Raw genomic sequence first — 23,582 nt, 5'->3', positions numbered from 1 at the left:
AAGAAAGAAAATTATTATGTACTGAACATAAGAAAAACATGATATGCTTTTTAATCCATTCTAAATTAGTACATGTAAAAGCAACAAATGTCATGATTTTATAAATCCATCTAATTGTAACTTTGCTAACAGGGCTATTTTTTTGAAACTAGTTTCTGTAATGGGGTCAGGATTATAGTGAGAATAGGGTCAGAGGTGAGAAAAGATGTGATGATTTGAATTGTGTTTATAAAAGCATCTCTCATCATTGGGCTGGCTAGAACAATAGTTAAACATTTAGAATGATAATGTAGGGGAATAAAGGAAATGGACTGAAATATTTGAATGTCCTAAAGAAAATATTGTTTTTCTTATTTATAATTCCTTACATAAACCATAGCTATTTACACATTTGATCTTTTGTTACTGTGGTTTGCAACTTCATTATATTGGACGGTCAAAAACAATGTACATGTAATTAAAATTGTCAATAGATTTTGATAAAACAATATTACAAACAGATGCTAGTACATATACAACTAAAAGGAAAATGGAAATATTCTTTTAATATCCCTAAGCAAAGTTTTATTTTGTAAACAAGAATTTAACTTTGTAAGATATCTTAAATAATTTATTAAGTTTAAATTTTATATTTGTACCTGTCTGCCAAGATGTGGTACATTTTTGAGTTTTCACAAATGAATAAGACACAAATAATTGTTAACTAATTATTGAAGCACAAAAGAAACTAGTGATTACTGCAGCTGAAAACCATACTGTGGAAAACTGTTCAAACTGTTTAAATTTATTATATCCTAGGCATATTGTATTGTCTTTCTGAACCTCGGTTTCCTCATTAGTGAAGGGTATGCTTGTTTTGAATGATTTCCAAAGTTCTTTCCAGTGCTAGTATTTTATGATTCTTGTATTGTGCTAAAACTAAACATATTTTAAAATATGCATTTTATTATAAGGCATAAAATATATTTATACATTATTTTTAAAGTACAAAAATAGTTACATCAATATTAGTAATTACATAATTATTTACATTGTAGTGTTATTTATAAAGTTATACAACACAAGAAGAATAATTAGTATACCTGTATTTAAGAAATTATCAAATCATGCTGATTATCAGGATACTTCTTTTATTTTTCAAGATAAGTTATAACTAAAGTGCTGAAAGGGTAACCATCTCCATGAAGAATGCCAGCAATAAACCTCATTAGAACACCAAGCTTTGGTAGCTGCTTAATTCATGCCACCTTTCACAATACTGATGGCAAAAAAGATAGGTATGTCACTTACAGATAAACTTGTTGGCATTTCCTTTCCTCAATTATAAGCTCACCCTGAAGATAAAGTTAATGGAAGGATGATGGCTAATGAAAAAAGAAACCATAAAGTATTTTAAACCATAGAGTTGGAAAAACTGGAACTAGAAATGGAGGACCTGTGGGGTTTTTGATTAGTTCTTAAAAAAAAAATCTGAAAGTTTCAAAATGTACACCAATAAAGTTAACCTTTGATTATTGTTAAAAATATACCTGCATAAAAGCAAAAATAATATGACCCTTTATAATTTTATAATGCCTGAATTTTTAGAGCTAAAAAGGTCAAAGTTATGTGATAGATGCAGATATATTTACAGAGTAAAAGGATCTTTATGACTACATTTTATATGGAAATAGACTAAAATCCTTATTATGCTATTTTCTCATTCTAGTTCTTCCAAACTGAAATGCTCAGTGATTACTTCTAAAACTTGCTGCAATAATTGCTGGTTTATATCTTATTATGAAATGACGAGTATGTTCAATCTCCAACTGTTCATTCTATTTATTGTCCTACAACAAAGGATAAATCTATTAAGTAGGTTTCTTTTCATAAAAATGAGGTATAAAAATCTTTCCAATATCTTGAATAAATACATGTAAAGACATGAGCACAAAAGTGTCAATTTTGTTAAAATGTTAACGAATAAGAGTTCATACTTTTTAAGGTAATTGATCATTCAGGATTTCATGTTTTTATTTTCAATATATAAATATTAAATGTCAAAGATAATGCTCAATATGAATGTTTTATACTGATATCATCACTCAAGGGATTAATCTCTAATTTCTATCTAGCTAAATTTTTTCTCTTTTCACATTTACTTGTCTAATAATTTTGATGTATAATCCAAAAGCATAACAGTTTTTATTGATTTATACTCCCAACAGTGCTTGGATATTTTTCTTAATGTTTATCACAAAAATGTATAAGTGCTTTTACACTGTACTTTAAAAAAAATGTCACAAATACTAAAAAGTATATAAGTCTGCATATCTATAATCATTAATGACTGTGGCCACCTTATACTGGAGTGAAAACATGCATGGGCAACTTTAACTGGGGTAGCAATATAAAATAAGAAGCATGGGTAGTAAACTGTACACACTGAGCTTTGATAGCAGGGCAGAACTAGCACAAATTCTCACATGCTCCCTTCCCTCAGCATGAAGGTTTTCAACTATCCCCTTTCCAGTCTGCATAACTTTCTTAAAGTATGTGAGGGCTGCAGACGAATACCTGTATACAAAAAGATAATGAGATGATGATCTTAAACAATTCTCTTTAAGAATGGCGCTCTCCTCATGACTCCCTCAAATATCCAGGATTTAGATAAAAATGCTGCCTTGACTTGCTGAGGAATGATGTTCTAATAATTCATTAGCACGTTTGTTATTTGAAACTCAAAATAAGTTTTTCTAGGAAACTTGATGAAATTGACTTTACAATCTGGATAAAATTTAAATAATCAATAGTTCTTTGTTAAATGCTTATCATTAATGTTGAGTATTATACACAGAAGGTATGCAGAAAATGGAAGGACTGAAAGACATAGTTCTTATGTTTTTATCTAAAGGGGATAAACCTGCTCAAATTAGTTAATGTGTTGTTGAGTCATAGGGCTACAGAATTTAAAAACAAATGAAACAAAGCTGACATTGGAATAAGTAAAATGATGGGATAGTCTAGTCTAAAGAAGCTGAATACACAAAGGTATCACAGCACAAAAATTCATTAAGTGCTATGTTTTGTATGGCTAAACAAGGAGTTACAAGGAGTTGGTATACTTTCTGTAAAAGTCCAGAAAGAAAATATTTAAAATTTTCTGGACTATTGATCCTTTTAAAACTACTCAAATTAACTGGTGTAGAATAAAAGCAGCCATGAATACTACGTGAATCTGGATGTACTTCAAATAAAATTTATTAAGACACTGAAATTTAAATTTCATATAATTTTCACCTATCATAGAATATTTTGTCAATGATTTAAACTAAAATCCATTATTAGTAATGTGGGGCAAACCAAAGCAAGAATTAGTTGCTGATTCCTGAACTAAACCATAGGTTACACTGAAAGCTGTACTGTACTATAAGTGTAGACGGGCCCAAATTTAAAGTCATGTTTTATCATCCAATATTATTGTATAGCTAGTAAAATCATACTTTGGAAATGGTTAGTGTCACTGAAATATGCTCATGATACATGAAAGACATGTGATTTACAAGATGTGTGTAACAGAATCCTTCCCTAGATTTAAAGCATATGCAAGCTAAACTGTTATTTAATAATCTGGGTTCTGGGTGTGGGGATTATTGATTAATTTTATTTTCTTCCCATTTTGCTTATCTGTAATACATTGATCGCCCCCCCCCCCCAGCCACCATTCTTCCTCATCAGCTACCAATGGGTTTGAAGAAAGTTGCTACATGGTTGGTACATATCTTAAAATGATAACTCTGGAATTATACTAGGATAATACCAAGGATAATGACTAAATATCAAGATATATATTAGGAAGCTAGCTGTAAACTATAAATTAAGATGGCATAAGTGGGAATAGAAAAGTGACGAAAACCAAATCAAATGACATAATACAGGACAAGGGTATGGGATCAGTACAAAATGATTCCAAGGTCTGTATCCCATATGACCGAGAATGTCTTAGGAAAAATAAGAAGTGGCAATACAACAGTTTTGGAGGCAGACATGACATTGATTTTGGACACAAGGTGAGCTGTTAATGTAGTATTCACATCTAGATCTCAAGTGAAAGATCAAGATTTGACACACATTTGGGACTGAAAAGCAACCTAAAAGAAAAAAGGAAAGGATAAGAGTGTCACGTTAGAAAATCCAGGGTAAAAAGTTTCAAAGGGGATGGGGAAGGCTGTTCACCTAAATTGTTAGAAAGGTCGCATGAAGAGAACTCTGGCTTTTCTTGGGTCACTGGGTGGTCATTGGAGGATATAATAAAAACATGTCCTCTTCCCTTCTGGTGAAATATATGAACTGGGAATGTGTGGTTTGCTTTTTTTTCTTTTTCCTTGAATTAATTACTCTGTTCCTGGTGTCTTGAAAAACCAACATGTACACAATGTTCCTGAAGGAATGCATTCTGTCCAATTGGGAAATAGCTGAATTTTCAGCTACCCAGAATTTTCTTGTACACTGCTCTTACCTTCTGTCTCAAACTGGGGGAAGGAATCAGGGAGATCTAGTGGTTACATAAAGGCACTCTGTCCAGAAATCACTTAGGTGGTGAAAGGAACAGCTGTTCAGATTTTGTGTTCAAAAAGGGGGGTGCAGAAAGAAAGGCCTCATTTCTTCACAGGTCACTGGTTGAATTTTCACTCCTGTTTCATTGGCCAATGATTAGTGCAACTCAACTTGTAATTTTTTTTTTAATCTTCATATTTATAAGTGTTAAATGGGAATGCTAGGGAGCAGTACATTAGAGCTGTTAGGTAGATCTCTTTAGTCAAAAGTCCTGGGGCTCTTTTCTCTATAATAGAAGATTCCTGAACCCAGAAAAGTCTTCAAGTCTGAAATAAACGGTCTTTTGAAAAGGCCTACAGAAATTCAGACCTTTATTAGCAAGAAAAGAGATTTTTGAAAACGGAAACCTTTCTACAAGTAATATGGGGTAATAGCCGTCAAGCCTATTGCTAAGGCCAGTTCTCCATGCAGCCTGAAGAGAGGCACACTGGAGTTGTGATTACATGACTATTAATAGTTAAGAATGGCAAGAAACATGGACACTAGGTTTGGGTGGGGTGGGGGACAATAAAGCTAGCATGTGGGGCAAGGGATAGATGAAAAACAACACATTTGCATGACAGGAACTTTCTATTCCTTCCCTGCTTCCAGTAGGATGCAGAATGTTGCTGTTTCTGCCAGAGTAAATGAGCTAAATTTCCCAAACAGAAACAGTCCCCTAGAGCACCTCTGTGTACATGTTAACTCAGACTGTTTCTTATGCTGGAATTAGGATATGCGGTGTCGAATCAAACTGGTTTCAACTTTCTACAAAACTTAAGTTAATGTAGAACTTCCTATTATCTATATCTGAAATGATCAAATGTTGGTTTTACAAAAGAGTAATTAAGTTAACTGTGTGGAGGACTTGTTTTGCTTTATTAATCTTGTATATATTATTTATATTGTTAAGGGGAAAAGGGATTTGATTATTTTACCTATGCAGAATTAAGCACATTTTCATTGATCTAGGTTTTCATTTCTTCTCCAAATTGATAACAAAGAGAAGTACATTTTGAGGTGGAGGGGATATGTTTGGATATTTACAAAAATGGTTAATTCCAGGGGTCAAAGTCTACTGGTAGTAATTTATACTGAAGATTTATCCCTGTAGCAACAAAGTATAACAGTATAAGACTGTAATTATAGGAGTCTCACAATTATCTTACATTTGTAAAACAGTAATTTACTATAACTTGTCTTACTTATGAGATAAAATATGGTCTTTATTTAAAAGATGAGGAAAACTGAGGCTCAGAGAAGATTAAAAGACTTGCCTGGGATTATAGTTTTTAAGTGCCATGGTCCAAATCAGATCTTCTCACTCAAAGTCCAGATCACTTTCCAATACACCACAATGAAATACAACAATATGGAAAAAATAATCCTTAAGATTCAATTTCCATTTGTACAATATTATCACAAGATTTAGCACTGTATTCTTTATCTAGATAAGATACAAGATGGTGCCTTTATAGCACTCCCACTTTTTCTAAACCACATCTACATCTTTGGACCTTTTATGGACTCGGCATGAGAAAGGCAATATGGCAAAATTCTTGTCAATGACATACATTGTGTTGTGGTCTGATCACCACATTTATTTCTATATTTTTCTATTTTATTTCTCTATAGATGAAAGGTACATACAAGATGTACAGATAAATGTTACCTTGCTATACACTGTACATCCTGAGAATTTTTGGCCTTGCTATGCTTGTTCCTTCACTATTGTATTTTACCCGGAATTTTTTAAGAATGCCTTTCATTTCTATTATCAATTACCTTGCAAAATAACCAAAGGTTTAATAAAGATACTTATAGTTCATGATAAGATAAGAGGAGAGTCTGTGTCTACTGTACATTTAATTAAACTGCATTCTGCTTTTTTACTTGTAAGATAGCTCAATCAGGTTTCTGGAATAACTATCTTTCCACACATGCCTTTAGTTGTGTGGACCACCTCACAACTCTAGTGGGTGCCATTCAATATGGATTGCATGTCCTGAAGTCATGCAATTTGGCAAACCAGCGCTCTTCACTCTATTTAATAGATACTGTGCACTTATTGGAAGTTGATAAGAATTAACATCTTTAAGTAAACAATGAATTAACAAGTATAGGATGAGCACCTACTATGTGCATAGCACTTTGTAGATATAAAAAAGGTTTATTTGTCAAGGAATCTTTCCCAAAGGCCTTACAGTGTTCTAGAAAGAAATTAAACACATGAAGCAGTTGTGTATGAAAACAATAAAAAAAATGTAAATTGGTAAAGTGCTATGAATAATTAGTGCTAAAATGGCTGGTACAGGGAGAGATGTGGATGACATAATTAATTTGTATTGAGAACCCACTGTATTTCAGTGGCTATAAATTTATCCCCTTAAAATTCTGAGGTAAATATTATATGAAGTTTACGGATGAAGAAAGAGGCTCAAGAAAGTTAAATATATTGCAAAAGAGAGAGAAATAACAGACTACTCTAACAAGTGAAACTGTCTCTAACACCAGAAAAACACTATTTTAGAACGGAGGAAAAACAAAACTCAGAAGTCCTAAAGTTAAGATCCAAGATGCACACTAAGATTTGTCTAACTGAAGAACCAGAGCTTTTAGCTACTAATATACCAAATTAAACAAACTTGAACTCAATTATTATTATTCCTGCCTTATACCACACTATGTAAAACAGTTAAATAATCTTGAGGTGATTAGGCATCAAAAGGACAGTTAGTAGAGATATGTGTCATAGAAGTCTTCTGAAGAAAATTTGTAAGGGTGCCAGGGGGAAATACAGAGAAGGTAATTACTAGTAAGTAAAGACTATCAGGTATCCTTATTAGCACTTTGCTCTTAGAAAATAGGACAAGAACTAAAGACAATTTTTATTCAACATGCAAAATTTCTCAATATAACTCAGATGGTAATTAGATACAATTCATAAGAAACCTTATATTTCATTGGTAATATCAAGGGCCTCTGGAGTCCAATTAAGTTCATCAAAAGGTTCAGGGAAAAACTGCTTCACTCAACTGAATTATGCAAATATGAAACAAAGCTACTTAATGTTTAGTGTTTTTTTTAAAGCCCTGTTTAGAAAAAAGTAGATTAAATACATCTGAAATAATTATATCAAAATTAATGATAATTAACATCAAACATTAATTAATACTATGTAGCAAGCAACAGTGATCTATATGCATTCTCTCAGGTACACAGAATGAGGTAGTGAAGTCATCTTCAGTTTACAAACAAGAAAATGTAAGGTTAGAAAACTCACACAATTTGTTCAAGGAGACACACAAGCAAGGAAAGTTTGTTTATTGAAACAAAGGAATCTGGGAGATTTTAGTAATGGTATAAAACATAATGCTGCTGTAGAATACACCATTAATACTAAAACTTAGGGAAGATTTACAGAAATAGGATGTAAATATATATATTTAAAATAGCTTTTTATGCCTTTAGTGGTGTACATATATCAAGATGAAACAAATTCTGTAGTGTGAAATACTGAGAAAATATGATGGGGGCATAAATGTTCAAGAATTTATAAAAATAAGATTAAAATAATGAAAATCAGAAAAGGATCACTCCAGGTAGAAGTAATTATGGGTTTCAAATTAAATAGAATTCAAAATTGTAAGAATAAAAAAAATGGGTTTAAAGATGATCATGGACATGGTGCTATGTATAATGATAATTATCCATATAAATCTATCAGACTGGTACAAAAGCTGTAATTTATAGCAATTCAGAAGGAATATTCTGAAGGATATAAATAGCAGAGAACAATGACATAATACTCAAGAAAGTAATCTGATATTAGGCTTAAAGCCTAATAATCCATTGCTACAAGCGATTTTTAATGTACATTTTTACTAATAGGTACCTCAAGGGTCTTATCCCAAGCATAGACTTTTTTGTTTTTTTTTTTTTTTTTTTTTTTTTTTTGGTCCAGGTACTGTTTTATTCTGAAGTAGAATCATGTAGCATTAGGTTGACATTTTCAGCTTGGATTACACCACCAGTCAAGTAGTATATACTGGAATCATTTGTCCAGTCATAAAAACCAAGAATAGTTCATCCCAGCCCATCTGAAAGTGCTAAGAAATATCAATATAATTTCCACTGAAATTATTCCCCATTTCATTTTCACTCATAAGCTTTCCAACCAATCTATACTGAACTAACTATTACAAAGCATTTTTTTTTTTTGTGGGGGGAATGCTAGGTATAAAAGAGTCTCAAGCTTTCATGTACTCTATCACAGAGCTACCACCCAGCCCTTCTGAGATATAATTTTATGCTTCTTTCACTTGACCCAATGTGAGTAAGTCACCTTTCCACTTTCCCCAAAGTACATTTATTTCCTCCAAAATGCCTGTCTATAAAGATACTCACATTAACCTGTTACTTTCTAAATCTCTGAAACTGCCCCATACTGTCCATTACATCCTCTTCCTTGTACTTGGAAGATGTTGGACAACCTCCATCATTTTAAGCATACAGCAAATCATTTTTGTAAAGTGTGTAGAAATGAGAGGTTTTTCTAAGAGCTACTGTGAAGGAGAATATGTAACTATCTTTGCAGTTCACCTCTTATTTAATTAGGTATGCGTGTTAAAATTGAGAAAGTCAAGTATTTGGTTTTAGTCAATAAAAGCTTTCTTTCCTGCTATAAACATAGCGCACTGTATTTCTGACATAGAATGCCTGAATTGGTTTAGTTCTTGGATCCCAAGGTCTATGGTTAAAGATTATAAGGATTGGTGCTCTTTGAAAATAGCATCTACCAATGCCTTTTCAGAAATAACTCTAGGACATTCCTTTTACATAATGGCTTCTTGCATTTCATTCACAACCTGCCTTTACCTAATTTGAAGGCTTATTTGCTTTTTTAAAAGTATAGATGAACACTTCTGGGAATACGGACTGTCTCTTAACTATGTGGTGCTATGTTCATAGTTGAACGAGCTACTTTCACAGGAAAAGTCAACGGAAAAGGTCTCTTCCTTTATCATCTCGCCTATCTACTTGTCTCAGAATTATTTTTCTTTTTCACTCTTGCTTTTACCATCGTTTTTGCTTTCTCCAATTAATTAATTGTACAGATACATATATTTTTAACTTGTTCTGCCAGGTTTTTAGAATTTAGCTCAGGATTTGTCCAGAATTCTGGTATATACATCTCTGTAATCCTTTATAATACTACTTTTAAAATTTACATATTAACATAATAATTTAAGAATTGATAAAAATTCTGAAGGGAAAAACTTGAAAGCAAAATTTCAACAGAATAAAGTAGATCCACACATCTTATACATCATTATAAAGGTAACATTAGCATACATATAGTTAATAAAAGCAAGTAAGTTTTGTAAGTGGAAAATAGATATTTTTCTTTGTTCATAATGCTCCTTTATAATGTAATGAATGGAATTTCTATCCTACATGGCCTGACAAAGCAAAAAAAAATGAGTATGAAACATAAGGAGGGCTATCTATATATACTATTAAGGATTTATGGACACATGATGAGCAATTTGCCAGAATCATATGTAATTCTCATAAAAGCTGAAGATAACTACATGAAGGCTTTAATATGGGAAGTGACAATTAAGCTAGAGGAATAATTTCAATTGGATAGGAAAAGAGTTGAAATCTCAGTAAAGATCTGAAGAAATTTGAAGGACAATATTATAAAACATTAAAGAAAAATTAAAGGAATCACATCTTTCACCATATAAATTATAGTGGCTTTGATTTAGTAAATTGAAGGACATAAAAACAATTTTTATTAACCAGCTAATGCTGTGAGTGACTCAGTTCTTCTGCCTATCTCCTATTGTTCCAATTAATGTATCTGTAAAATTTATCATGAAGGAAAAAATAAGATAAATTCTAACTTAAGTAAAGTTGCTTCTTCCTCTTGAATTACTCAAGCTCACAAAGGAGTCAAGAGAAGAGAACAGATTAGGAAGCTATTACCATGGTCTTCAATATCAAATTGTCAAGATTCGTTGGCTACCAGATTATTGAGGTCACTGTGATTCAGACCTCACAGAAATTTTTCAGCTAGAGAAATAATTAAGTGGAAAATTGATTTTTCTTTGATTATAATGTTTCTCTATATTGTAATGAATGGAATTAATATCCTATATGGCTCAGAAAAGAATGAGTATTAAACAACTTTTTATTTACAGGTGTATAAGAATTAGATGAAGTACAAAAAGAATATGGCACAGGAGAAAGAAAACTGAGCTGATCATCAGAAGTTCTACTTCTATCTCAAATAAGATAAATGCTCTCAGGCTCATCGGTAATATGAGTTTGAGGGTAATATTTCCATGGTCCTTTCCTGTTCTAAATTCCAGATCACTATGAAGAAGACTCAAAACTTACCTGGAAAAACAACTAATTCTGGAAATATTTATAATTTGAATTGCAAAATTATCCTAAAATTCACCCAAAGTGATAAGAATATTTTCATGTGTTATATATTTCTTTTTGTATCCTTTCGACTAATTAGTGCATTTATGGCTAAAAATACATTGCACAATCCATACTGTTTATCAAGCCACAGCAATGACTCATAACCTCACAAGATACCAGTCACACATTTCTGTTGGTATCTTACAATGTTCTGCTTAAGAAATATTGTTAGCCACTCTTCTCTATTTTGTCTAAAGGCTGGAATTTTAATCTAATTTGAGCCATGTTCTGGAGTCAGCCCTTTTCATTCAAACCCACAGTGATTTTTGCCACCTCTAGATTATTTCCATACACAGACTGCCATTAGCTTTTGATACTTAGTTTCATGGGCATAATTACTTTCTCCAAACAGATCAAAATTATTTATAGTAAGCATAACATGTCTATAAAGCATTTTATTAATTCAAAAATTGAAACTGGACAGTAAATATGAAATAACTTAGCACATAATTCTTTATGCACAGAAACTATTCAACTGATTAAGAGCCACATTTGAAGATCATGATTGTTAGACATAATTTTAATGTTTTAAAAATTTCCTTGAAAATGACCAAATGTTAAGCTTTCGGGAGGCACTGCCTACCTGAGTCATATGGGTGAGATAGATAATATAATTTTATATCTGAATATGCTTGCATTAATTAGATCAGGGAATTAATTAATTCACTTAAATGGATTAACTGGGTGGTAACTGTAGGCACATGGAGTGTAACTGTGGGGGTGGGGGTGTGCCTTTGGGGTTCATATTTTGTCCCTGGTACCTTGTTCATCACTCCTTCTCTACTTCCTGGCTGCCATGAACTAAACAGCTCTCCTCTACCATGAGATCCTGCCTCACCTTAGACCCAAAGAAATGGAGTTGGCTGACCACAAACTGAATCTGTAAAACCATGAGTGAAAATAAACTCTTCCTTCTCTGAGTTGGTCTTGCCAGGTATACTGGTCACAGCGACATAAAGCTGACTACCACATGAACCAGGGAAGAAATCTGATTTATCCAACCTTATTACCTCATTTTATGTGGAAAATTAAACCCCAGGGAAGTGAATTACCAAAGCATGAAGTTGAGAGGATGCAATCACAGATGTCTGAAACTTTATTACCAAGACAACTCTACTGTATCTATCTCCATGTAACTATTAATGTTATTTGTGTATCATTTTGAGGGTAGATTATGTCCAAAATACTGAAAACAACTAGTTTAACACAAAGTAGGCAAGGACATTTGGAAACATCTCTTTATAAACATACTTTTCAATAGTTGCTTTGGTTCAAGACTTAAAAAATGATCTTAGTATCAGGTAATGTTAAAATCAAAATTCTATGGATTCAATTTGAAAATTCTATCGCAGAATTTGTTATCGGTATTTAACTTAAAGCTATTAGTTTTTAAGGCAAAGTAGAAAATTTGGCCAATATCCTGTTAATCAGAGATAGAACTAGGGCAACTTCCCTTATCCCTCAGTCTTTCAAATCTTTTAGCCAAATATTTATAATTTTTCTGTGCAAGGCAAATCATTAAATTCCTAAACCCAAAGGAACTCAATGAAGAACAGACAATACAAAAATTGAGTTCTAAGTAGTACACATAAGATACATACCAAAGTACTGTAAGGGTAATTGAGGTGTCAAGTGTGGAGAGAACTCCCTACTGGAGTTTTAAAAAGGCTTTTCAGAAGAAGCAACTGGAGTTAGTTCTGAAAAGGTGTTTGCTTTGAGGGGAAAGGAAAACCTATTCCAAACAGAATGTTTTGTGCGAAAACATAAGGTCTGGATTACCTAGGGACCACTACAGTTTAGAGAACTTGGAATGAAGACTGCACAGGTAAACTTTCATTTGATCAATTTCAATTGCTCAATCATATAATAAAGGATTTAAGTGTGAGTAATAAAGGATATAAGCTACTTTTTTATAGACTACCCTTGCAAAATTCCAATTTCTTGCTAATTAGCACTAGTAACAGAAGATATTTCAACATGGCATCACTGATGAGAGCTTTGAAGAGTATTCCTGATTCCAAAGTCTATTTGGATAAATCATCCTAACTGAAATTAATGTGTAATTACAATCTTCTTGGGAGAAAAATTCTACAATTGATGCCGGTATGACTACCAGACAAATACAATGTAAGGATAATAAGGATTCCTCTGATCACACTGTGAAATTTAGAAAATTCCATTAAAGGATATTGTCATTGAAAGATTTACCAGTCAAAAAACAGAATTCGCTGAGAAGAAACTTATTAGTTTGAATCCATCCCATTTATTCTTTATTTTTAATTCTTTCACTAAAGGAGTCATATTAGGGCCTACGTTTTCTTTTAGTAGACAGTCTCTGATTTAATTCCTAGGTCCTTGATCCACTTTGAGTTGAGTTTTGTGTGCACTGTGAGAGATAAGGATTTAATTTCATTCTGTTGCATACTGACTTCCAGTTTTTCCAGCACCATTTGTTGAAGAGGCTATCTTTTCTCCAATGCATGTTTTTGGCACCTTTGTCTAATATAAATGTAATTTTGACAGTTAGTCTTGGTGTCCTCTATTCTGTACCAGTGGTCTATCAGTCTGTTTTGGTGCCAAAAGAAACAATCTGTGAGGTGAAGACAAAGTCTACATCCTGGGAGCAAGTTTTTACCCCTCACTCATCAGAGCACTAATCTCTAGAGTATATAAAGCTAAGCACCAAAAAACACAAATAACCCAATCAACAAATAGGCCAAGGACCTGAACTGACACTTCACAGAAGAAGATGTACTATCAATCAACAAATATATGAAAAAATGTTCATCATCTCTAGCAATTAGAGTAGTTTTGATTTGCATTTCTCTTAAGATATCATCTCCAGTCAGAATGGCAGCTACTATGAAGACAAACAATAAGTGTTGTCGAGGATGTGAGAAAAAAGATACACTCACACACCGCTGGTAGGACTGCAAATTGGTGCAGACAATCTGGAAAGCAGTATGGAGACTTCTTGGAAAATTGGGAATGGAACCACCATTTGATCGAGCTATCCCTCTCCTTGGTCTATAACCAAAGGACTTAAAAAAGACAGCACACGACAGGGACACAGCCACATCAATGTTTATAGCAGCACAATTCACAATAGCTAAACTGTGGAGCCAACCTAGATGCCCTTCAGTAGAAGAATGGATAAAAAAAAGTGGCATATATACACAATGGAATTTTACTCAGGAAAAAAGTTTAAAATCATGGCATTTGCAGGTAAATAGATAGCATTATCTTCTCCAAGGCTAAGTGAAGTTAGCCAATCCTCCCCAAAAAATGCCGAATGTTTTCTCTGATATAAAGAGGCCCATTCGTAGTGGGGTAGGGAGAGGGAGCATGGGAGGAATAGATGAACTCTAGATAGGTCAGAGGAGTGGGAGGGAAATGGAGGGGACAGGGGGTTAGCAAGGTTGGTGGAACGTAATAGACATCATTATCCAAAGTACATGTATGAAGACATGAATTGGTGTGAACATACTTTATATACAACCAGAGATGTAAAAAATTGTGCTGTATATGTGTAATAAGAACTGTAATGTATTCCACTGTCATTAAAAAAAAATAAAAAAACCCCAAAACCTGGATAGTACATGTAACAGTATTAGAACTATTACATACTAAAACAAAAACTAAAAACTTGTAACAAGAACCATAAGAAAAATGTTCTGATAATCCATATTATATCTATAGCTACACTTTTAAATATATATTTTTAGTTGTAGATGGACATAATATCTTTATTTTTATGTGGTGCTGAGGATTGAACCCAGTGCCTCACATTTGTAAGGCAGGTGCTCTACCACTGAGCCCCAGCCTGTACAGATACATTTCTTACTGTAAGAATATAAAATGTAAAGTTCAAGTTTTTACACACAATAGTTAATCTTTTTCATATCACTTCAGATAACCTGCCTGGTCTATGTAAGGTAAAAGTTCTAAACAACCCCTAACGTTTTAATGTCTGTCATATCAGTCTTCTTACTTTTCCCCTCAACATAACAGAATTTTGCTCTTCAAGAAAGCATATGGGCAAAACAAGTGCATGTACATAATATTTTCATGCAAGCCTGAGGAAAACAATTCAAAAGAAATTAAAGGCCATCCCTTCAACCTCATTAGACTCTAGGTCATGTTTTGACTTCAGTCTGTATACATTTTTCAATTCATGAAGTAGATTTTTATCACCAAAATTCTTGTTCTATACTGTAATTACAAATTAAATTGCACTTATTTGTTAAATACTACACACTGTGATAAGCTTTGTCCCAGAATCTAGTGAAAAGTAGCAAATAAGACAAAGCTTACTCTTGTCCATAGAGAGCTTTTGTATAATGGAAGAAACAAACATTAAATAATTATATAAATATGATAAAATGCTGCCCCAAATGCATATTTGTCCCTTTAAAATTTTATTCATTTTTTTCAAAGGAACTTTATTTTTTAAAGTGTAATAAATTGAATTTGCTGCCTTATCAAAATAGTGCTTCTTTCATAAGGTGAAAAATAACATTGTTTTCAGAGATTCTTTTAAAAATCAAAATAAGTGGAAGAAAAATGTCTTCAAGATCTTAAAATGCATAAAGCACTTTTTCAATCCTACCAGTAATGGATCAAAAAAAATTTCTCAATCTGTACAACAATTCTGAGGATTGATCTATTAGCAGTCAGATATAGGATGTTTATAAAGCATCCTGAAATTTCATAATGCATAGAAATAAGACAGATATGTCAATGCTCTCTAAAATCCTCCAATGACCCCCTATCATTCAGAAAAAAGTTCTTAGAAAGTCCTATGAAAACCTGTATGATCTACAGCCTGGCCTCTCCTCTGACCTCAGCAGCCTCACTTCCCATACTCTACCCCTTGCTTGATCTATACTCCAGACAATTGTCTGTTTCTCAGGGTCTCATGCCTTTGTAAGAGTCCTTAAACCTGCTGTTCTCTGTGCCTAGAACATTCTTCTTCCAGGTATCTATAAGGCTTATTCTAGTCATTTCCTTTATGTCATTAATAAAATGTCCCTTCTCAATGATGACATCCTTGGAATATCATCCAGATTTAAACCACATCTCTATTCCCTTTCTCCTTATTATCATTAGTGAAATATACTTTTTACTTGTTTTTCTGTCTCATCACCCACACCACTTGAATGTAAGCTGTGAGGGCAGAGATTTTGATTATCCTATTAATGGTCATATCCCTAATACCTGGAACACAGTAACTGTTTGATCCAACATTGAGTAAATTTATTAATTTGCTGCACAGGACATCACAAATTATTCTTGAACTTTTATAATTTGAACTACAATGGATGCTAGCTGAAATACTGTACAAATCACATTTCAAAACAGTTTGTCTTCTGACCAATCTTCATATAGATGCTAACTCATGTCATTTAAAAATTCAATTATTTTTGCCATTTCATGGAGGTCATTACATGTATTTGTGAAGTCAGTTTTGAGAACTACCTCTAAGGAAAGTGAACGATGTATCTTCAAAAGCTATATTACATACACAAATTAGCTGAATTGAATACTGCTCAGTTCACTTAATGCTTTTGTAGGCATCTGTCATTTTATTTGACTTCCCTTCAATGGAAATAGATGCCTAATTTACATTCAGCTTTGAATGGCACCAATAAAGTCAGACACCTGACATATACAGATAACACTAATGAATATGGAAAGAAATTGTGGTGATGGAGATACCTTTAAGGAGTTCAGAGGGAGGACCAGGGCCTACGATCAGGAGGAATAATGAAAGTTCTCTTTAACTTTCATGCCACATACTGGGGAGTAACAAACTTAAGAAATCAGGCCCTTCTCAGAAAAGTTCACAAATTATTCATGGTAGCAAGGGTGGGAGAGGTGAAAAGAAATTACTCAACTACCGTGGTAGAAAAATTAGAGGTTTGTACCTCCAAGTAATTCTGTCACCTCTGCAGCATAAAATAGGGGCAGCAAATTTATCCTTATGACCTGTTTTCTAAACCCTTTTTTCTCTGATATCTAGTTGTGTGGCAAGTAGGCTTTTAGTTGTCTTTACTTCTTTCCATGCCTTTATCATAAACCTCCCATTTTCTAAAATGGCTTAATTATCTGTATGCCATTTAAATCTAAAATTGCCCCACAGATCAGCCAAATGCTATTTAGAATATTTAAACCAACCTGGTAAACCCACACAACAGCACATCAAAGACAACACTGCAGGGCCACTGCAGCACCCAGAAGTCTCCCTTTCACTTCTCTATACCACACCTCAGTTTGGCACACTGAGTCTCTGTTGTGATTCTTTACTTGGTAGCTCCTCGTTTATTTATGGATTTACATCAAACTATGTAAAATTTCATATTCATAAGCCATTAGTGGCCATGATTTCCTTTCCTTTTTTTTTTTTTTTAAGAGGATCTGATATACATTTCAAGTCTTAGGCTTGCCTTCAGCTGGCTTCCTATCTTGTTAGGATGGTAGAATCTTGGCAAGAGCATGGGACCAGTTACACGTAAGAAAGTTACAATTAAATCAATAGGTATATCCTATTTTACATATGCTTACTATGTGTATCTGGGTAAGCCTACAATATGAATTTGGAAAAGCTTCTCAGGTGGTTTACATGTTTAACCTGGTTAATAAAAAAACAAGCAAAAAAAAAAAAAAGTAAAAACAACCCAGAGTAGTAGAGAGTTATTGTAGTAAATGACTGTCATGACTTGAAAGAAAGCACAAACTTGAAAACTATTCATATAATTCCAAAAAATACTGCCATCAAAAATAACAATATAAGGAACTGGTAAATCTCAATTTTTTTCTCTACTTTTCCTACTCATATTGCTAGTCAAAATAATCTACATAGTAAATGATATTCTAGTATGATAATGTGATCTGAAATTCAAGGAAAGCTAGAATTTGCTATTTACTTTTCTTCCTGTCAACTAATGTGGTTTAAGATCTCACAGCAGATGTTACTGTAGTTTATATTTTAATGAATATAGAGATACAATCTTTACCTTTGACATATTTTAAGTGCTATAGATCAAAATGAATTGATATTTAAATGCTCTTGGTATTCTAGATAAAAGACTTAAAAATACAGAGTATTTCTCTTTATTTACAGATTCTGTTATAGAACTAGTATATGTCAAACTAAGAAAATTCATACAGCACCAGAATTCCCAATCCCAAGATAGGAGGAATGGGGGGAAAAAGTAACTTCATCTTTCTTAAAGTACTAGTTGTCCTGAATTTGATTAATTTAATACTTTCACATTTTCAGAGAAAAAACTGGCTGGCTGGCTAACATTAAGGATAAAATGAAAGAAACTGGACACTTTGTCTGTTGTTGCCCCCAGAAATAATGTTTTAAAAAGTTTATATCATTGACAAAGTTTAAAGTAGATGATCCCACAACTCAGATCTGATACCCACGTTGCCTCTATTCCCACAATACATTTATTTTTAATGGATGTGGGAAGAAGAGAATTAGAACTGTACCTTCATCCATGTGAGAAAACAGGTAGCATTGAAGACTTACACTTGGATTATATAATTCCATAATTAGATATCCCTTTTATGGGATTATTTGTCTTCCAGATAATACTAAATATAAAGCTAAATACCATTACCATCATGCATGTACAAACATTAAAATTCCTTCTATGAGGCCAGCCTCACTCTGATACCAAAACCAGACAAAGACAATTCAGGGAAGAAAGAAAACTCAGACCAATATCCCTAATGTACAAAGATGCAAAAATCCTTAATAAAATAATGGCAAACCATTCAAAAATACATTAAGACAGTATACCATGATCAAGTGGGTTTTATCCCAGGGAAACAAGGTTAGTTCAACATATGCAAATCAATAAACGAAATTCACCACATAGAGTTAAGGCTAGAAATCACATGATTATAGATGCAGAAAAAGCATTTGTCAAAGTCCAGCACCCATTCATGTTTAAGACACTAGAGCAACTAGGGATACAAGAAACTTACTTTGGTATTCTAAAGGCAATATACAACAAAGCCAAGGCCAACATCATACTGAATGTAGAATAACTGAAAGCATTTCCTCTAAAAACAGGAACAATTCAAGAAAACAAATGTAGAAGGAAATTTGACTCCCCTCTCTCACACTGCACAAAAGTCACCTCAAAGTAGATCAAAGATTTAGGAATTAGAGTAGAAACCCTGCAACTGCTAGAAGAAAATGTAGGCCAGAAACTTCAACACATTTGCAAAGTCACTGACTTCCTTAACAAGACTTCAAAAGTATGAGAAATAAAACCAAGAATCAATAATTGGGATGACATCACATTAAAAAGCTTCTATACAGTAAACACTTAGGATCTACAGAATGAAAGATGCTTGTTATCTGCTCCTCAGAGGATTAATATCAAGAATATATAAAGAACTGAAAAAACCACCAAAAACTAAACATGAACAGTCAAATAAAAAAAAAAAGACATAGTAAATGGGCAAAGTAACTAATGCTTCTCAAAAAAAGAAATACAAATGAACAACAAATATATGGAAAAACATTCAACATCTCTAGCAATCAGCAAAATGCAAATCAAAACTATACTGAAATTTCATCTCACTCCAGTCAGAATGGCAATTATCAAGAAAACAATAATGTTGGCAAGGATGTAGGGAAAAAGGTACACTCGTACATTATTGGTGGGACTGCAAATCAGTACCACTCTGGAAAGCAATATGGAGATTCCTCAAATAACTAGAAATAGAAGCATCATTTGACCCAGCTATCCTACTCCTTGGTATATGTCTAAAAGATCTAAAATCAGCATGCTATACGGATATTGCCACACCAATGTTCATAGCAGCATAATTCACAATAGCCAAGTTATGGAAACAGCTTGGACACATGTCAACAGACAAATACATAAATAAATGTATAAATACACAAAGGAGTTTTACTCAGCCATACAGAAGAATGAAACTATGGCATTTGCTGGTAAATGAATGGAACTAGAGAATATCATGCTAAGTGAAATAAGTCAGACCCAGAAAGTCAAGGGTCAAATGTTTTCTCTCATATGAAGAAGCTACAGCAAAATAAAGGAGATGAAAAAGCAAGGAGGCGGCGGTCAGATATAAAGATACATGGAAAGTCAATGAAGTAGAAGAGAGACTGATGAGGAGAAAGGAGGGAGGGACATGAAAGGGGGAGGAAATGTAGATTGAATGTGACAAAATCACACTGTATTTATAAATATAACACAGTTAATTTCACTTTATGTCTATAAAACACTAAATTAAAAATAAAACTATAAATAAATAGAAGAAGGACTCACTGAAGAAAGGCATCAGAGGGAGGGAGAAGGGACAGGAAATGTGAAATCCTTGAGACTGAACTGGAGAAAATTAAATTCCATGCTTTGGATAATTATGTTAAATTCCAATATTATGCATAACTATAATGCACTAATAAATTTTTTAAAAAAATGTCCACTGTTCATGTGAGGAAGGTATATTTAAGGTATAATGAACTTTTTTTTTTCTAACCACATTTCACTGGTTCTATCACCTCAGCAGATAGGGTCTTTAAAGTCTCTGAGGAAGGAAGTATATGGCTTTTATTTCTTTATAAGAGAGAAACATAGGTTAATCTATAAGAAGAATTCTCTAGAGAAAGTAAAAGTTATTTCTTAAAAAAAAAAAAAAAGCTAATGCAGGAATATGCCCAAAAGACAAACATGCCTAATTCATAAACTCAATAGGTGTAATCTGACACATTTACTGCAGTGTGCTTTAGTCAGTGTGATTTGGTAATAGTAATATGATCTCAGATTGAATTTTCATCATCTTCCAATTTGGACAACATGTTGGTGAAAACCTTACAAGATATTCATTATGATGAATTTTAGTGACCAGAGATTAGTTTATCATTTATTTTTTTCTCTTTCAAGTTGGCTTTTCTTATTTGGAAAAGTCATAAATTTGCTGAATTCAAAAGATGATGAATGTTTATTTGACACTGGGAAATTATATGAAAAAATAATCTTGCAAATGAAGTCAAAATCATGATAAATATGCAAACCAAAGAAAGAAGAAATTTTGATGAAATCCATAGAGCTTAAAACTCATTTCACTATATGTGCATATAAATATACAGTGATATATCCCTAAAGTGAAACTGTACCTTAGGAACAGGAATATGCCTTATATCTCCTTTGTATAGTCTACTATGCTGAACACATGGTAGGTGCTCAAAAATTTATTTGCTTAATTGAATTTAAGACCACACAGCAAATTAATTAGCTACCTTATACTAATCCTTAATTATATACCAACTACTGAAATTCTGTTTATTCTGAGTTAAATATAAAACCATTCATGATAATATAAAGATATTACCTATAAGGATAGCCGTGGTACTTGGAACGAAATATTGAAAGTAGAAAACTGAAGAAGAAGACCACCAGGCCTAATCCCACTAGGCAAATTACTAGAAAAAGAGAGAAAATGCCATTAGAGTCTAAACACATGCAATGACAACCCAAATGTTCATATTTTTAAAATGCATCCAATTTACAGAATACTTACATTTAATAGTTCATGGCACACACAGGTACAACAAACCAGATAATCCACAATACAATGTATTCATTATTTTCCACATTCTTCTCAATGAAAATCTACTATTTGGGGTATGAAAACAACAAAATGGACTTATCTAAGTCTTCTGGTAGTTTTCTTCTTTTAACAGAGTTCCTACAAGTACTAAAATGCCCCAAAGGGATCAAAACAAAACAAAATATAACAAACCATAAACAAGATTATCAGCCCCTGCATTTTGAAGTATTGGTTGTAACAGCAGGAACATTTGCATTATTAGAAATGCTAAATTTTATTCTTCTCAGATGCCATGCAGTATTCACAAAGAAATATAATTTTAAGTTACTGGTTAGATTTTTGCCTCAGTATAAAAGCATGTTACTAAAAAATAGTTCATTTTAGCCTATATAAAGCTAGAAATAAAAGTTGGGAGAGTAAGAAAATAAGGTCTCAGAGCAAAAGGGAGAACCACCCTCCTTCCCAAAGCAGGTAATAATGTCTGGGTATTTCAGTATGTTTTACAGAGAAACAAAAGGCATATGTTATGGTACTATGTGCTGTGGTCCATGTTTTCTATATTACTCTGTACCAGAAAAGCTGACAATACTTTCTTTTTTTTTTTTCATTTCCTTTCTATTATGGTTGGGAAGATTTTACTCAAAAGTAAATGACTGATAAAATCTATTATGTTTCTTTTGCATGTACATTTTTGATATTTAATTAAAGAAGATTCATTGTTACTAGTAAAATATATCTAAACATGCTTATCAAATTTAAATGCTTAAAAGTCTAAGCCAATTAAATGTAGGTATGTTTAGAATGAAACAAAACAAATATAAGTAAATTAAACTCTATCTAAATCTGTTTTACACAATGAGAAATTGTTTTTTCTTAAAATTAGAATTATAGAATTTCTATAAAATCAGAAACTAATGTGTTTTTTAATACTCAATAAGAAGTATCTAGACATATTTAAAAAATTTTTACAATACTTATATCCTTTCATTAGTTTCAGGGAATTCTTAAATCTGGTTTTATAAAATATCCCAAATAACTGTCAAAGAAAGGAAGACAGGAGAAAAGAGATTAAAAACACCAAGGAAGAAGAAGAAAGGAAAATTAAATGGACATATATGCTTCTATAACAATGAAATATGATTTTTAAATTTTTTCCTGGCATATAAATGAATCCAGGTTTAATCTCAATCCTGGAAATCAGTGAGTAGATAAGGTACAGCACTGCCAAAATATGGTCTACTATGCCAATTTTCATTCAACTCTGCATGAATATCTAAGTTTAGAGTACAAACTATAAAACATAAGCATTTAATTGTATCCAATTGTAGCCTCAGTGACCTCTCATTTTAGACAACACTGATGCAATTGAACTTGAAATGAATATTAGCAGAAAATAAAGTAAAAAAAAAGGTTCCCAAATACCACAAATGAAAAACGTGCTTTCAAAAAATCGTACAATAGCCAAGTAAGACAGACACCAGACCCTAAGACATAACATATGAAAAACCACTTACATCAATATTACTAATCTTAGAATTACACAATGCTTTACTTTATACTTTTCCAAATTAAGATATTTTACCAAACACTTCTTTTCCTTTATGTCCCCTTTTTAATTTTTTCAGAAGAGGGATAAAGCATTCTTTGTTATGCCCTCACTGTTGTTAGCTAGCCTCCTAGGTTGTGCTCAAATGAGTGATGAGGCTCAAAATATGTGATCAAGTAAAACAGTTTATTTACTTAATATTAGGCAGTGGAACAAAATAAGGCGACTCAAGTGTTTGTGCATGGGGAAGTCAGAAGAACTGAGCATAGTGCAGAATAATAAATGAACCATGACAGATCATGAGAAAACACACCTGTAAGAAGAAAATGCCATGATGACATGGAAGCATTTTGAACTGGGC

The 23,582-nt window shown here is 32.7% G+C and overlaps 1 protein-coding gene across 1 annotated transcript in view; it reads right to left on the bottom strand.

Moving 5' to 3' along the window:
- Positions 1 to 23,582, bottom strand: part of Tusc3 (tumor suppressor candidate 3) — a 212,793-nt gene that overhangs the window by 383 nt on the left and 188,828 nt on the right. The window contains exon 9 of the mRNA XM_077792602.1: positions 21,457 to 21,547. Within this exon, the coding sequence (XP_077648728.1) occupies positions 21,457 to 21,547 (91 nt within the window). The remainder of the gene's footprint in view (positions 1 to 21,456; positions 21,548 to 23,582) is intronic.

This window comes from Urocitellus parryii, chromosome 14, assembly GCF_045843805.1.
Source record: "Urocitellus parryii isolate mUroPar1 chromosome 14, mUroPar1.hap1, whole genome shotgun sequence".
Taxonomy (NCBI): Eukaryota; Metazoa; Chordata; class Mammalia; order Rodentia; family Sciuridae; genus Urocitellus; species Urocitellus parryii.
Note: the sequence above shows the minus strand (reverse complement) of the source record. Positions and strands in the feature narration are given on the sequence as shown.